Source organism: Narcine bancroftii, chromosome 6, assembly GCF_036971445.1.
Source record: "Narcine bancroftii isolate sNarBan1 chromosome 6, sNarBan1.hap1, whole genome shotgun sequence".
NCBI classification, from domain to species: Eukaryota; Metazoa; Chordata; class Chondrichthyes; order Torpediniformes; family Narcinidae; genus Narcine; species Narcine bancroftii.
In genome coordinates, this window is record NC_091474.1 from 187,771,864 (window position 1) to 187,788,524 (window position 16,661).

A 16,661-nucleotide genomic window follows, 5' to 3' on the forward strand; every position below is an offset into this window, starting at 1 on the left:
TTTCCAATAGATTTCTAAGGATGGACAAGACCAAAACATGTGTGTCAATGGAGCAATATCAGATTTTTATCTGTTACAAGTAGGGTTAATATTAGAAAAGATAAAAGCCAGCTCATCTTTGGACATGTGAACACAATGCATAACTTTGAATTAGATTAATGAATGTCGGGCAAATATTGAAGATGTATTTACCAGTTTAAGAATCTTATCCCATAGATCCTCCAATAAGGGTCTTGCAAGTTCCAATTCCCAATACTTTTTAATATTATCATGAAATACTGGATGTAATTTCAATAATCTATCATAATTATAATTCCAATTAATCCTTTCTGAGAAGGATTCAATCAAAAAATATTATCACTAGACCAGGTGGACATACAAATAGAAAGTCCAGCAATCTGGTATTTAAGAAATTTCTAATCTGTAAATATCTTTAAAAAATGAATATTTCTTAAGTCATATTTACTTTGTTCAAAAGAAGCCACATTCTAGATTGAGTTGATAATGTACAATTTGATTGCAGAGGCTTTCAAGCTTGCAGCATTATTTGGCAGTATTTTCACATATCTGAAGGGATCATTTAGAAAAAATGAAATACCTGCTTATTAATTAAAATCAAATTCTTGCATGGGATAGTGTAATTTAATCTTGCAATTTTAATGAATTTATTATTTATTCAGGAATGTCATTCTGAAATGTGAAATATGGTAAGATTTAGTACATATTTAATTCAATTACTATTGGCAGAAAAAAATGTGAATATTAAGATAGCCAAAACTTGTTTGTAGTTATTCAAATTTTTATTTCTATTGTGGTCACTTTACCTCTACCCATTCCTAAATAAATATGGTAATGTAGAAGATGGCTTGTTAATGATTGAATGTGGTTAGACCAGCAATATTAATTTAGCAATTATAAAATACAACAGCATATGTACTGTTAACAGATAAATTTGTACTCAACATTACATTTTCAATTTAAAAGATGTTGTTAGATTTTAAATCTTGTAACATAAGTTCAAGCTGGTTCATAGGCACAAATAGTCATCCAAGATGCATCATCTCCAGAGGTTTGAAGTGCAAATCTAAGAAAGGATTGTCATAGCCAGAGTGCTGCATTTTGTTTTGGCCAATAAATAACCAGAAATATATATTAGTCTTGCTGGGGATCAAAACTAGATTTACCAAAATTATACTAGTTCTCAAAGGGATAAATTATAAAGAAAGGTTGTATTAACTTGATTTGTATTCCATAGGGCTCAAAAAGTCTGAGAGCTGATTTAAAATCAAGCTGTTCAGATTAATAATGATAGTGTTAACAAAAAGCTTAATTGCTGGAACTGGAGTCTATAGAAAAATAAGAAGAATTTTTTTTAAAATTAGTCTGCATACTTGTAGTCCTCAAAATACTTTTTTTCATTTGTCTTATCATTGGTATTGTTTTAAGTAGTTGCACATTCAACTGTATCAAAGTAGAGTTAATTAGTTAATTACTAAAATAAACCATGACAAAGTAGCTTGATGCTAAAATTTCTGTGTGATTGATTCCTCATCCAATAAGACAACATGATGAAGTGAGGCTGTAATTTATGGTTTTTGGAATTATTTAAAATTTACCATTTGATTTGAATCAATATTAGAAGCACATAATTATGTTGTAGTTTTCTTTTTGAACTCTTGTGATACAAAATTAGAAACATTCTACAATTTGTATAATTTGTAAATGCTGTTTTTCAAACTAAATTAAATGAATACAATGTATTTAAATAATTTTAAAGTCAAATTTAGACATACAGTATGGTAACAGGCCCTTCTGGCCCACAAGCCTATGCCACTCAAATGCACCAATTGAGGGGTGGGAAGAAACCCATATAGACACGAGAGAATGGTACAAACTCCTTACAAATGGTGCTAGATTTGAACCCAGGTCACAGCACTGTAATAGCATCTCGCTAACTGCTATTCTAGTCATGCCACCAAATTATAAAGTACAAAATCAGTGAATGAAATAGTTTTCTTCCTTATAAGATTAAATTTTTATAACATGGAAATATGAATTATAATCCATAATGACCTTCATAACAATGGTTATTACACAAATGTAAGAAGAGAGTTTTATTTTAAATGCATGTGTCAGTAAGCTTTACCAATATTTCTCCCTTGATACCTCTGATTTTAACAGTATAAACAGTGTATAAGAGCTAAAGTTTCCTCTCACTGGGTAAAGACTAGTGCCAAGGAATTTATGTGGTCCCAGCAGTTCTGGCTGTACCACCATCAAAACTCGGATGAATTGCCTTATATAAACCAATTTGTAAGTAAAGCTGTGAAAGATATCTGATGATAATTATTTGAAACAAAATTATAAATGCTTTCCAAAATTGTCATTTAAAGATTTTATTAGAAACCTATCTGAGAAGTGGCTGCGACTGGAAAATATTTTCAATGTTGTTTTATTATTTTGGCATGATAACATTACACTTTTATCATGTATTCACAATTGTTTTATTTTTCAGTTTTAAATAGTAATCTTATTTTTATCTCCTTTTAGAGTGGGAAGGCCAATGAAACATCCAAGGTTGAAAGAGAATGATGACATCACGAATAAAGTAAACTGTCAAAATGAAAACAAGGGTAAGGGGACTAATCAATGGACATGCTCAACAAGACAGAGTTATTTGAAAAGTTGAAAGGGGTGTGCTCATGCGGTGTGTGAAATTTTTAAACATGTTTTAGGATGATTATGTCAGAAGAATAAAAAAACTGGGTGTAAATGGGTGGCATGGACTCATGGGCCGAAATGGCCTGTTACTGTGCTGTACGTCCAAACTTAAAGTTAAAACAAATTAAATGTAAAATTTTAAAACAATATTTAATTACAAATACTTAAGTATTAATTCGACCAATGTTTCCGAACAATGGAACACTAATCTGTATTCAGAAACAAGAGGCAAAATTATTTTTGTTCAGTTTATTAATTGTTTCAGAAGATACTAGCATATGCACAGCCATAAAACTTGTACGATAGCCTCACAGTCTGCCTTTAACTCTAATCGAGCCCACAATGCCGAAAACCAACATTACTGTAAATGAGTTTATTTATACAGATAGATGGACAAGAGTTGAGGATTGACACGCCCACCCCCCCCCCCCCCATGGGACATGATTGGTCACAAATTGTAAATTGATGTAGCTGCTCATTTTCATCACTTTGTGTCTCCTATTCAAATCAGGTCAATAATTTATCAAATCCAGGAATTTAAATTTCAGGTAATGGTCTCTAATGAGAAGTTGTACCAACACCTGCTGGAAGTCCTTGTAAGTGGGACTCAGAGTCTGTTGTCTTATTTCAGGCTACAAAAAATTCAGTTATACTTGTGTACAACCAACATGTGTAGTTCAGTTATTTTAAGTGTGTGTCAGTGAAATTAAGTAGTCCCTGTATATTAATTTTGTGGGTGAAATTTAATTTAGTGAAATAAACTTGAAAACTATTTTGGTGGATATTTAGGAAAATACATTTAGGTTTTCTGTTATTTTTTAATGCAAATCTGTTAATCTTATAATATACTTTCTACAGAAAATGATGATTTTACTCTGCAGCAGGCATTACACCAGTCTGTGTTTATGTCCTCTGCATGTCCAGTGCCATGTCTGCCTCTTTGCTGGGAACAACACAGCAAATTGTTACCTGGAGTTGCTGGCATAACTGCCAGAAAAGTAGCAAAATGGACGATTGATGAGGTAAGTAGGAAATAGTTATTTTTTTCTTAACCATGTGTTAAAAGCAAATAATTTTATGAATGTATCACTATTATTTCTGCAGTGCTTGCTGACTGTGTTAATTGTTATAAAATACTTAGCCTCCTTTTTAGCAATAGTTCAAGTTTGTTGTCATGCGTACTGAAAGTACAGTGAGAAAGTTTGTTGTGTGAGTAATGTAGCAAGTCAACCAATAGATACTACAGGTGCAGATTTACAAAGAGAGAGGTGAATTGGCAATAAACCACATATGAAATGGCAGATTGGAACAATAAGGTAGGTATGCCTTAAAGAAATGTCCTATTTCATTCAGTATAATTTGCCAACATGCCATCGAAAAATATGCGGAAAGAGCTATAGTTCCAATATTAAACCAGTACAAAGTTTTAGTGCAATACACTAATATGCTGGAGAAACTCAGCAGATCATGCAGTATCCATAGGAAGGAAGGGGTAACTAGCATTTCGGCCTGGGTCCTTCATCAGTTATCAGCAAAATCAGGAAAGCGTCTGTAAAACATGCACAATTCTAGAATGCGTGTCTAATTCCCAGCATCCTCCACCATTGGTGAAAGCTTCTGACGGAGGCCATCTTATCAGAAGAAACTGAAATGAGATATCAATTTTATTAACACTTCTTTTGTGGCCAGGTAGTCTTTGAAAGCCCAGGACATTCCCACCTCCATGAACACAATCTTCCACAAACAATTCAAATTACACACAAAAGGCTTGGTAGGCAATTGTTTACATTATCCTGATTATCTTTAGTCTCAAGTCAATGAATTGTGTCTCAAAAGTATGTCTGGATCATGGTGGACTAGGCAGATCAATACTTGATGTATTCCCAGTGATGCTCCACCATATTCTAGCTCTGATTACGATAAGTTTAGGTGTTTAAATTTGACTTGTTTAAACAGTTTTGTATGCATTGTTCCAAATTCCAGTACAATTACAGGTACAGTTTCACATAAGCTACGAAATGATTGAGTTAAATATTCATGTGAATGTTTAGAAGTCTAAAACAAAACTCTTTGGCCCAAGATTTTACTAATACTGACAGTAAATGTAATCCTATTGATCGATCCATCCATCCATTTATTCACAAATGGTCTAGTAACTTTGCATAAGGTTTAGATGCCACTAGTTTCATGAAAACAAAATATTGCTGTCTCCCTCACAGTTGAAATTCATTGACAGATATAAAACTGTTCTATTTGTAGTGTGGAAATGAACTTGGGTCAAAGGATATGGTCTACAATAATAGTCCTCTGGAATATCCGTGAAGGTGGGACAAGGGAAATTAATGCGCTGAACCTGATGTCAGTAAAATGTAACAGTGTTTTAAACTGTAAATTAAGGTGTGTAAATTCAGTTCCAATAAGTCGTAGAATGTGGTTTAAACATTGCTTGTGTGCGGAAAGAGAGGGAAAAGGGGAGAGAAAGGAAAACTAAACAAAATACAGAAGTGAAATTTTTAAATTTAAAAAATTCAACTAAGTTAAACAAATCACACTTTAGTAACAGATATGTTGATTAGCAATAAGACAAATGCTGACTTCATATTATTGTATCATAACTAGAAACTGGACTCATTAACAGCAGAGAGAGGAGCTTTGCTGTTCAATTATAAAAGCCAAAATTTTTCCAATATTTTTGTTCTGTTGGTTAATATTCTATATTTTCTGTTTGTAATACAATGTTAAATTATTGTTTGGTTATGTTTATAGGTATCTGATTTTATACTGAGTCTGCCAGGTTGTGAAGAACAAGCCAAAGCATTTAAGCATGAGGTAAGATTGAGATGGCATTGAAACAAGTTGAATAAGAATCCCTTGAAGGAAATATATATAAGAAGGGATGTTATAACCTGATTCTCATTCTGTGTAGAAAAGCAATCCACAAAATTCTACTGAATTAAGCAGCAAATTGTTATTTTCAGTTCATTATGCCATTCTAAACTAAAACTAGTGTGGAGAGGGGCAAAATAATCACAATTATTGCTTTCTGCTTAATAAGGTTAGTGCTATTCTACAGTTGTATTTGAAACATCTCAAATGTCTTGTCATGCAATCTGTTCAAATGATTAGGAGAAAATATTATTCAAAGTTATGCAATTGGGAGGAGCATTTTCATTAAATTTAAAGCTTGCTTTAATTTATTTATTTAATAAAACCATAGCTCACTTAATCTAGTTCATTTTTAAGGTGAAAATGATGTGACACAAGAAGTAAAAGGTAATTTAGAATGTTCTTTTTAATTTAGCATAAAATGTTGCATACTCAATTATTGAATAAAGATGAACGCTTTGGCTCTATTATTAGAACGATGCATTAATTATTTGTAAATGTGTCTACTTTGATTGAGGACAGTTGGCAGTTTGCTGCTGTTATTCATTAAAACTTGATATTCTTAAAGCTGTTTAGATAAAAAGTCTTCCTTTGCAAAGATCATGGCATCTCATGGGGTTTTTTTCCTGATCTTCTGGTTTGAAACAGAATCTGTGAGAATGATAATGAAGTCTCTCTCACCCTCAAGGTTTTGAATTGTCACAGACTATTTCTTTGACCTCTCTGGTTATTTTTTTTTAATGATCTGCTCATAAAATAGACCTGCATTTAGTGTGATTTTTTATTCCCCACCTCTATATTCCTTTCTGTTCATGGTAAAAGAGCACCAGGCAACATATTTGAACATTTAACTGATCTCTTATGGAGCCTACTTACTATGAATTAAAGGAAAAACAGTTTATAACAAAAGTAGTCTTATTCTATTTTGGACAGAACATTGAGGCCAAGTTATTCAAGATTATTTTATTATCATGTAATAAAACAGAAAAATATGACCTTTAAACTACCATAAGCCAGAAAAAGATTCACCATCCTCAGAAATTTCTTGGCACCCCTTGCACTCAGAGAAAGAGAAGCAAAAGACAGTTTCTCCCCCTCCCCGAGACACTGAGTGTATTGTGGCATTACAAAGCACTTTATATTTCTGAGGAGGTATGCCATACAGTCAAAGTATTCTTTGCAAATATCAGCAATATAGTTTACCAGGACACACAATTTTTTCCTGTATCAGCTATATTTAAGAACATAACTAGGAGCCTGAGTAGGCCATATCACCTCTCAAACCTGCTCTATCTTTCCTTAAGATCGTTGTTGATACTGTATTTCATGTTAATTTTCCTTGCTCAATCCACATGTCCTGTTCTTTAGGGCGAAAAAATATTTTGATCCCATATTTGAATAAAGATTTACTGTCTGTGCATCAAGAACTTTCTACTCAGTTCATTTGTAAGTGGCTGATTCCCTTTCATTACACCACTCTTCCAGATCAGACTCTCTGATACATTATGAAATATGGTGAACGAGGGTTTAATTTCAAAGATCTGAAACTATCTCAAGCATACCCACCTCTAGTTGTAATGGAGTTAGGTGAAGAGTTTGTAGACTAGATAGTTCCACAGTGGTGGGTTGGTAATTTAAATACACAAATGAGTTTTATAAATTTAATTGTTGCTGGCTGTGTTTCCCTGCACTTGGAAAAACAGCAGCTAACAACACCAGCTGGATTGGAAGGGAAATAATATGACCTGGCCCCTGGGAGTGGTTGAATTGTCTCCTCCCACTTCTCTGAGTCTGTTAATGCTAGTTTTAAAACATACCCCCCCCCCCCCCCACACCAGGGTGTGGAGCATACTACCTCTCAGGGGTTCATGGTATATAACCCCATTGTTTTCCTCCCCTCCCCATTTCTGACAACCCCCCAATCCATGCACTACCTGCATGCACACCTCCCATCAACTCTAAGACCACCTACAGAACCTCTGAACTCTTAAACTATTGTATACTATCTAACTTCCTGTGTAGCCATCCTGACCGATAAATTACAGCTTCTAAATCTGACTGTTGGCCAGAGTGTTGGAAGTTCAAGTGAAGCACTGTTATTGAATGTGGGAGGAATCTTGAATTCATGGACTTCTGTGTTTTTTCAAGAGCTACAAAGCTTCCCTCTCCTCTCTGTAAATATATCTACCTATTTGACCTCTTTTTTTTAAACCCAGTTGATTTAACTTTGAATGGCAGCCTGCAAATTCCCCACTTGGTTCTGGTAGGAATCATTCAGTGTAACAGGGAAACAAAGGATTGGAGGCAGAAATAATTGGGATACAAGCAGCAATCCAGGTGAAGCTCAATTCTGAGTATTAGCAGGATACAAAATTGATGGGTCTCTCACCTTTCTTCACTAAACATACTGCTGGACTCTTAAGATTTGAAACAAGTACTTGCAGAAGGTGCAATCATTCAAAATGTCTGATTTTGTTCTGTCACCCACTGTAAATGTAAATTGATATTTTTCCATTACTGGATCCTCCTGGATCAACAACATTATCTGTTATGTATTAACTGCAATCAGAGCATCTGCAGACTTTCTTGTTTCACTCTGATCAACAACATATCCCAATTTTCTGGACGCACCTGGATCAGGAGGATTATCAGCCTTTCCATCTTAGATTTTGCTCTCATTGTCCTGCAAGGTTCTGATATCAGCCTGGCAGCATTTTCATCAGAAAATGGATATGACTCCTTCAGTAGACAAGTAATTTGCAACCACAGGCAGTGAATTCTGTTCCTTTGTGCCTGGTACCCTGGAAAAGCAACAATTAATTCAACCTTTTGTTCTCTCTCCATTTCATCCATACTCGTGCTTCGCAGGATGGACAGTCAGGAACCACCCACACAAAATCCGGACACAAACCCAAGTAGAGGCAAAGCAGGCTGACAATGAGATCTAAATTGAATGGACTGCCAGTGTGCTAAATGAGGTTCTGATTTCTGGACCACATTGGATAAGCACTGTTGGCAATGTTTCCAAATTTATTGTGGTGTGCTGCAGAATTTTGCCATCTAGAGAGAATAGTTATTAATAGCACAAGGACAGTAACAGGAAGAGGTTGTGAAGCATCTGGAGCAACATTTATCCACCTCTCTGCCATCTCCTTCATCACCAAAACTTGGAATATGTATTCTTCCATCCATTTTAGGGTGTTTAGGGCTTCATTAGTGGCTCATTTTGGGAGAACTACAGTACTTTAATTGTAGGAACTGAATTTTAGTGAATTTGAAGGTTGGATCAATCGATGGACCTTGAGTAATATCTCAATCCAGACAGTCTGACTGAATGGCAGTGTTAAAAATGTTGACGGTAGATGGTGAAGGAGTGGTCATTGTATCCAGAGAAAAGACACAAAGTGATTGTCCTTAGAGCCAATGTCACGGTCCTGTGGCTTCACGGTTCCTTTGGCATCTACATAAATATGATTGTTTACAAAATGTGCTTACTTTTGTTTGCCTTGTAGAGGCACACTAGGGGCTTCACTAGTCTAGTACCCCGAATGAGAAGCAAGACAGAATCCCTTCAGAGATAGTGTCTGTGGATCCTACCACAGCTTCTTGTCCCAGCAGTGAACCCAAACTCCAGGAATCCAATTCACCCTTGGGCTCTGGTTCTGAATACTGGTACGATTAGGAAACTGTCAGCACCTGAGGCCCTTCGGGAGCCTTGTCACCATTGGCAGCCTCTCACAAATTCTGGTCCTGATACCTGGTTCACATAAGCAAGTTGCTGTGGTCTCCTACCCTGTCAGGTCTCCTCCAGGCTTCTCCTCCTGGTGGTGGGATGGGGTGGGGGGAGGGGGGGAGGTTGGTTGTTAGTCTCCCACTCTGGTACCATCCACTTTTCCACTGGCACCTAAGACCCTGCAAACTTTTTGTTCTGGGTTACCAGGCATGGGTACTTTCATTTTGGGCACAGACTTCCAAGTTCTCTAACGTAAAGAAATGTACCACCAGCTCCACTTTCCGACAGGTGAATGCAGGATTGATGTGATGTTCTAATCTTGGACACTTGTTTGAAACCATGCAATAAATTCACATGCTTTTAGAACAAAAAATGATGTTAAGATCAGAAATTTCCCAAAAAATGTAATTCTTTCTTTAAAGTGGTAATTAAATAATAAACCTGAGACTCCCTTATCTTATATTGGCATTAATCTGATATGCTTCAACCTTGTGTAAAATGTTACAATGGTGGGAAATCACTGAAGTATGAGAGTTATACTGGCCAGATCATACAATAGACTGCAAGTGAAGGTCATTAAAGTTGTATATTTTAAAGAATAAATTGACTTTGTAAATCACAATTATCATAATTATCAACATGTAGAGGGTGCTAATAATTGTCATTATTCTTTGATCTAAGTGATCTATTCCAGATAATGTGTGCTATTGTCTTGTCCAATATTTTGAAACAAAACTTCTCTACTAAGTAATTCTTTCAGCAGTCTGCATAATCTGTCCCACAGAGGAAAAGGCACAGTTTTCTCATTGCGTAAATTCATTGGTTCATCAAAATGATCCTACACTGAAACCTCGTTAGAACATGATTCGTTAATCTGCAGAATTGCTTATAGCACGGGTGTCTGTGGATCCCAAACTTCGCAAATTTTGAAAGATAGATGGATGCAAAAAAGAATGGGTTTGACAGATGTGATGTAATATTTGTAGATGTATTTGGGAGATAAATTTGTAAAATTAGAGTAGGTTACACATTATAAAACAGATCGTATTTGAAATACTGAAGAATTCATATTCAGTGACTTTACAGAAGCCATGGAGAATGCTATGCACATTTCACAAGTAGATGCTAATTGAAATGATGTCATGAAATGAATGGACTGGAGACAGGTCATCTGTGTTGAACATTTTTACAAGACTCTTGACCTTTATGCAAAGTGCTTACTCAAAGGTCACTCCTGGGTTCATGTTTACCTAAAAGCAACAGATGGGAGCAGAAGACTGACTCCTATTGTTTGCTGGAGAAGGAGGGGTGTTTTTGCAAGAGAGAGAGAGAAGTACATGTGGCTGGCAGTCGGAATCTGAGATGGAGTCACAGCTGAAACAGAAACTGCAGAGTGGTGGGTGGCTGGAAGTGCTATCTTTCTGATGTTTCTCTTGGAATAAGGGGAACAGAAAGGAACTCTGTGGTAGCCTGAAAGAAAGAGGTTATCATCTGGAGAAATTTGATGGGGCAAGTTTCATCAGCAAGACATTGAGGTGACTAATGGTGGTACCTCAGTTGTGAAAATCCTGGAACAACAAATTTCTCTTCTGCAAACCTACAAAGAACCTTCCTGAGCGGTAAACATTTACCTTTTGAGCACCAAAGCCTGGTGAACTTTATACATGTTAAATGCTGTGCATAGTATAAGAATTGCCTGCAACCAGAGATCTTGGAAGAATGAAAAGTGAGATTGAACTGTGAACCAAAGAACTTTTCTTAAATTTACACACACATTACATACACGTGCGCTTAGAATTAGAAGGGAGTTATGATGGGTTAGTTAAGTTAATAGAGATAAGTTAGAGTTTGATTCTGTTTAAAGATAATTAAAAACGACTTTTGTTTAAGTAACTACTTGTCTTGGTGAATGTCTATTGCTGCTGGGTTTTGTGGTCCTTTGAGATTGTAACATTTTTATGGGGGCTTGTCCAGTTGATTGAACACGAGTTCTGTGGGTTATTACTCAATTGTTTTTTTTTAACAAGCTAATTTAAATCTTGAGTGTGAAAAACAGCAGCAATGGATGTTGATAAATTTTTGTCACAACCATCTCTTGCAAGCTGAAGAGTAAGAGAAAAGAGGAACTGATGTTTGTTTCTAAGGTTTTAAAACTGACTGAAGTTAAGCACTGGATGAGGAAAGTACAAATACAGAGGATTATAATGAAATATTATATAGGTGAAGGTAAATTTGTTGAGAAAGACTTAGAAAATTTTCCAGAGGATAGATTGGAATTGGAATTGGAGAAATTGAAGGTGGAAGAAGAAAGAGAAAAACGGAGGGTGTTGGAGGCTGAGAAACAGAGACAGTATGAGGCAGACCAAGCTGAAAAACAAATAGAGGAGGCTGAAAGGCAAAGAGAAGAGGCTGAAAAATAGGAAATATCAGGCAGAGGAAGCTGAAAAACGGAGGAGGTATGAGTTAGAGTTAGCTGAAAGACAGAGAAAATATGACTTTGAAAAGATTGAAAGGGAGTTTCAATTAGAGAGGATTAAAATTGAGAGGGAGGAAAGAAAGAGAGCTGAGGCTGTAACTCCTGGGGAGAGGTTCTGGTGAGTAGAGAGGTAAATCTAGTGCCTCTTTTTGATGAGGGAGATATAGATACCTGTTTTCAGCTTTTTGAAAAGGTTGCTGAGAGCTCAAGATGGCCAAAAAAAAATGGTCTTTAATGATCAAGTGAATATTTAAGGAACAAGCAGTATTGAAAGCTTATGAGTTGGTTCCAGAAGTGTATAGACAAAAATTTAGGAGTTTGATAAAAACATGGAATCAATCATATGGATTTTGCTCTAGAGAAATCTGTATGGTTTGACCGTTGGTGTGCCTCATAAGGAATAAATAATGATTTTGACAGATTGAGAGAATTGATGTTAATTGAGGAAATTAAAAGGTGTGTCCCAAAGGAGATTAAATTATACATGGTTGAGAGAGATGTGGGTACATGGCGACATGCAGCTAAATTAGCAGATGAATTTTCTCTGATTCACAAAAGTACATCTCAGAATGGTAAGCATTTTCTGGAAGTTAATGTAGAACAGATTAATAAGCCTGTTCAGAGGATTAATATGGAGCAGGATAGTAAGCCTGAAATTATATCTGGAGTGAGTGTGAAGAGAAAAGATGAAATTAAGGCTTGAAAGGATAGAACTTCTGGATTTGTATGTCATTTTTATAAGAAACCTGGTCATGTTATTGCGAATTGTCTAGTATTGAACAACAAAAGAGAAAAGAAGGTTTTACCAGAAGCATGTATTCAAACGAATTTGGGCAGAGCAGATGTTCCAAACCTGATAAGGATGTCATGGATGTTTTTAAACCTTTTGTTTCAGAAAAGGAAGGAGAATCACAGGATCCAGTTAAAATTCTTAGGGATACTGGGGCTGCACAATCATTGTTGGTACAAGGTGTTTTATCTCTGGATCAAAGGACTGACACAGGGGAGACAACTTTGATTAAAGGTGTTGGAGGTGAGATGGAATCGATATCTCTTCACAATATAGTGCAAAATTCAGAGTTAGTTAAAGGACCTATTGTGGTAAGAGTAATTTCAAAGTCACCCACGCAGGGGATCTCAATTTTATGTGGGAATGATTTGGCAGAGAATAAAGTTGGTTCAGTATTGAGATTAACAAGTAGGCCTAGGAAGGGTGAGGTGGAAGAGAATTGTGAGATATATCCTGCGTGTGCAGTAACAAGGTTGGTGTCTGAGAAATTATTGAGAGATGAAGAAGATCCAGTTGACAGAGCTATGCCCAGTGCTTCTGAAATGGTTTTGAAAGAGCAGGGTAATTGTGAGAGTAAGGATTTCTCTTTGTCAAGGGAAGAGTTAATTTGACAACAAAGAGCAGATACAAGTCTTGTTTGTTGACTAAACAGATAAAGCAGTAACTGAACAGGAGATTAAAGAAATGGGTTGTGGTTATTACTTAAAGGGTGAATTGTTGATGAGAAAATGGAGACCTCTTGATATTCCTGCTAATGAAATGTGGGGGGTGATTCATCAGGTGGTTGTTCCTAGAAATAACCAGAATGAAATTTTAAATTTAGCCAACAGTACACCTTTAGGTGGTCATGTTGGAGTAAATAAAACCATGAATAAGATTTTGAGACAATTTTTCTGGCCTGGTTTGAGGAAAGATGTTGTAAATTGGTGCCAGACATGTCATTTTTGTCAGGCCATGTCCTCCAGTGGCTCCATTACAACCTATTCCTGTTGTTGGAGAACCTTTCACTAGGGTTATTGTAGATTGTGTAGTTCCCCTGCCGAAAACTAAGTCTAGAAATCAGTAGTTGTTAACAATTATGTGTACAGCATCAAGATTTCCAGAAGCTAAAGCCAAAATGGTGGTAAAGGCTCTGGAAAGATTTTTCAAAGTTTTTGGATTACCTAAAGAAATTCAGTGATCAAGGATCTAATTTTATGTCTGGGTTGTTTCAACAGTTAATTTATGAGTTGGGAATAAAAACAGATCACTTCATTTGTGTATCATCCTGAAACTCAGGGAGCTTTGGAAAGATTTCATTCTACTCTTAAAAATATGATGAGGAGTTATTGTTTGGAGAATGTGAAAAAATTGGGATGAAGGTATTCATTTATTTTTATTTGCAGCAAGGGAGGCTGTGCAGGAGTCATCAGGTTTCAGCCCTTTTGAAATTGGGTTTGGACATCAGGTTAAAGGACCTTTAATGTTGATAAAAGAACAATGGGTTAATGAGGATGTGCAGTTGGACTTGCTGGATTATGTTTCTAAATGTAAGGACAGGCTACAAAAAGTGAGGACTTTGGTTCAAGAGAATTTAGAAATGGCTCAAGGTAAAATTAAGCATTTATTTGACAGAAAAGCTCAAGGAATTTTAAGATAGGAAGTAAAGTTTTGATTTTGTTTCTAACACGTGACAATCCTTTGAGAACTAGATTTTCTGGACCGTACATAGTTAAATCAAAACTGAATTATGTTAAGTATGTTGTTAACACTCCAGATAGAAGGAATAAACTCAGGTTTGTCACATAAATATGTTGAAACCTTATTATGAGGATTTTGGTAGTGGAGAACAATCTGCATCAGAGGTGTTAGCTGTTGACAGGGTTGAGGAAGTAATGGATCATATTGGAATCAAAATCTTGTGAAGGTAACCTTAAACTATGGTTCCTGTGTGCCTGTCTAACTCAGTAATTTTGGAAAATTTGGAGGAAAAGTTAGATCATCAAGACACAAGAACACGCCTGTGGATCCCGCTCTGTAAGTTGCTGCTTTTCTTCTACCGCTGTCTAGTGGATAAGGATGGCATCGATGGGCTGCGAAGTTGTGATTCAGTTCGGCACTCCCGCGTTTCTGGAGGGCGTGATGAGCCAGACCCAGTGGCAGTACGCCCTGGCGCAGGGGAAGGGGAAGGATCACCTGGCGGGTCTCTCAGGAGAGTGACGAGGCGGAGGTGAACATCGCTGCCCTGCAGTTCTGCCACGGCAAGGCGCAGCAGTGGCTGTTTGCCAGCTCCATGCTGAGCTTCATAGCGGCTGGGAGCTCCATAAGGAGCTGGGCAAGTTTGGCATGCACTCGCACCAGTTAAGAGAGCTGCGACAGCAACACCTGCTCGCGCCTCTGCACCATGTGGGAAACGTTCACACACTCGGACGTGGCGGCAGGGCTGGAAGGGGTCCATCTGAACCCGCAGGTGTACAAGCACAGCAGTGGGTGCTTCCATCAGGCCAAGAAGGACGCGCGGCTGTATGTCCGCAACTACCTGATGCAGAAGGTCCAGGCGCTGAGACGCTGGTGGATGGGCCAAAAAGTTATTACTTTAGACATCCCCGGGCCAATCACCGTCCACATTATATATCACTTTGATCTGTAATGGCAGCTCCTTTTAAGTGGTCATTTGAAGGAATACTCAATTTTTCTGTAAAATAAGCTGATTAAAATTCAGAAACCCAATATTAAAAGAATGTGCTTTCTTTCTTTCATTGAAATTGTTAGTTAGAGATAGCAGATCCTTTGAAAACTGGTAATATTTGGGTTTGGTTATCCGTGTGTACTCTGACATATCTGCATCTGTTCTGCAACTCAGCTGTAACGCGGAATGAAATCTTGGACCCCAACTACCGCGTTCTAATGATGTTTTACTGTACCATGATTCATGCTTGAGGTGTGAAATGTTCAATTTAAAATTGTTCAATGCCATTACAACTGGTTTTGAGCAAAAGTAGCAAATGGATTTCCAGCTGAAGAAGGGCAAGTTTTAATCCATTTGGCAAGGCCAAACATGGCAAGTGAATTGGTATTTTTAAAAAAAAAGTGATCTTGCAGTGCATATTCACAAATTAGCAGGACATGCCTTTATTAAATGAGAAAATTACTAAGAACATGGAAGTTATTACTAAATCTGTTTTAAACAGTGGCTAGTTGTAAGCTGGAGGGCTAAGTACAGTTTTGGCCACCATGCAAATGTAATAACTGAAGGTGCAGAGGAAATTCACATATATGTTGCCTGAGCTGAAGTGTTCATTTACAAAGAAGGACCAAAGGTAACCAGTTATATTCCTTGAGGAATAAAGGATATTGAAGAGATTTACCAGTAATTGCACTGCATGAAATTGAGGTCTAGACAGACTGGACAGGAAAGGACTGTTTCCCTTGGCTGAGACAGTACTAGCAGGGAGGAATTAAAAACAAGTTAATTGGTGGAAGGATTGGAGGAGTTTTGAAGATGTATCTTTTCATCCAAAAAGTGATGAGAAGTAGTCTGAGTGTTCTGTAATTCAACACCTGCAAACCTGGTGAGAGCAGAAACTCTCTACACATTTAATAGATACTCGGATGAGCAATCAAAGAGCCATGGATCAAAAATGAGAGTAATCTTCATAAATGTATTTTTTGTTGGTATGCACATAGTAGACCAAATAGTGGCATCTGCATTTTCCATGACTAATTTAATGAAGCTCTTAGAGATTATAAATACATATAAAATCTGTAATGATTAACACAGGTGGATCTGCATATTTTGGTAGAAATTTAGTCTATTTATTTATGCCAGAAGTTTGCATTAATTTTCTTTTCAGAAAATGATTCTGATATATTATTTATCCCTTATAAAGTAGTAAGACTTCGCTGAAAAATTAAGGTTCTGTCATTTTCTGTGATAGCTTTGCATCTGTACATTTTAAAATTTATTTTTGTGACAATTTTCTAAAGGTACAAGCTCCTGACTGCACAAAAAGGAAACTGAACATGATTCTGCTGTTTCCAGTTTTCTGGATTAATATTTTATTTGTTTACTTTCT

General features: G+C 36.5%; 1 protein-coding gene and 1 long non-coding RNA gene across 7 annotated transcripts in view; one reads left to right on the forward strand and one right to left on the reverse strand.

Annotated features, from left to right (window-relative positions):
* Positions 1 to 16,661, forward strand: part of l3mbtl3 (L3MBTL histone methyl-lysine binding protein 3) — a 144,180-nt gene that overhangs the window by 118,012 nt on the left and 9,507 nt on the right. For 5 of the 6 annotated variants that reach the window (XM_069886995.1, XM_069886992.1, XM_069886997.1 and 2 more), the window contains 3 exons: positions 2,551 to 2,633; positions 3,580 to 3,743; positions 5,488 to 5,550. In XM_069886995.1, the coding sequence (XP_069743096.1) occupies positions 2,551 to 2,633; positions 3,580 to 3,743; positions 5,488 to 5,550 (310 nt within the window). The remainder of the gene's footprint in view (positions 1 to 2,550; positions 2,634 to 3,579; positions 3,744 to 5,487; positions 5,551 to 16,661) is intronic. The other variant, XM_069886996.1, reaches the window with a different exon arrangement.
* Positions 3,175 to 8,402, reverse strand: LOC138736871 (uncharacterized). The gene is made up of 3 exons (XR_011340641.1): positions 8,239 to 8,402; positions 7,997 to 8,094; positions 3,175 to 4,366 (listed from the first exon to the last, which is right to left on the reverse strand). It is a non-coding gene; the product is annotated as an uncharacterized lncRNA (long non-coding RNA).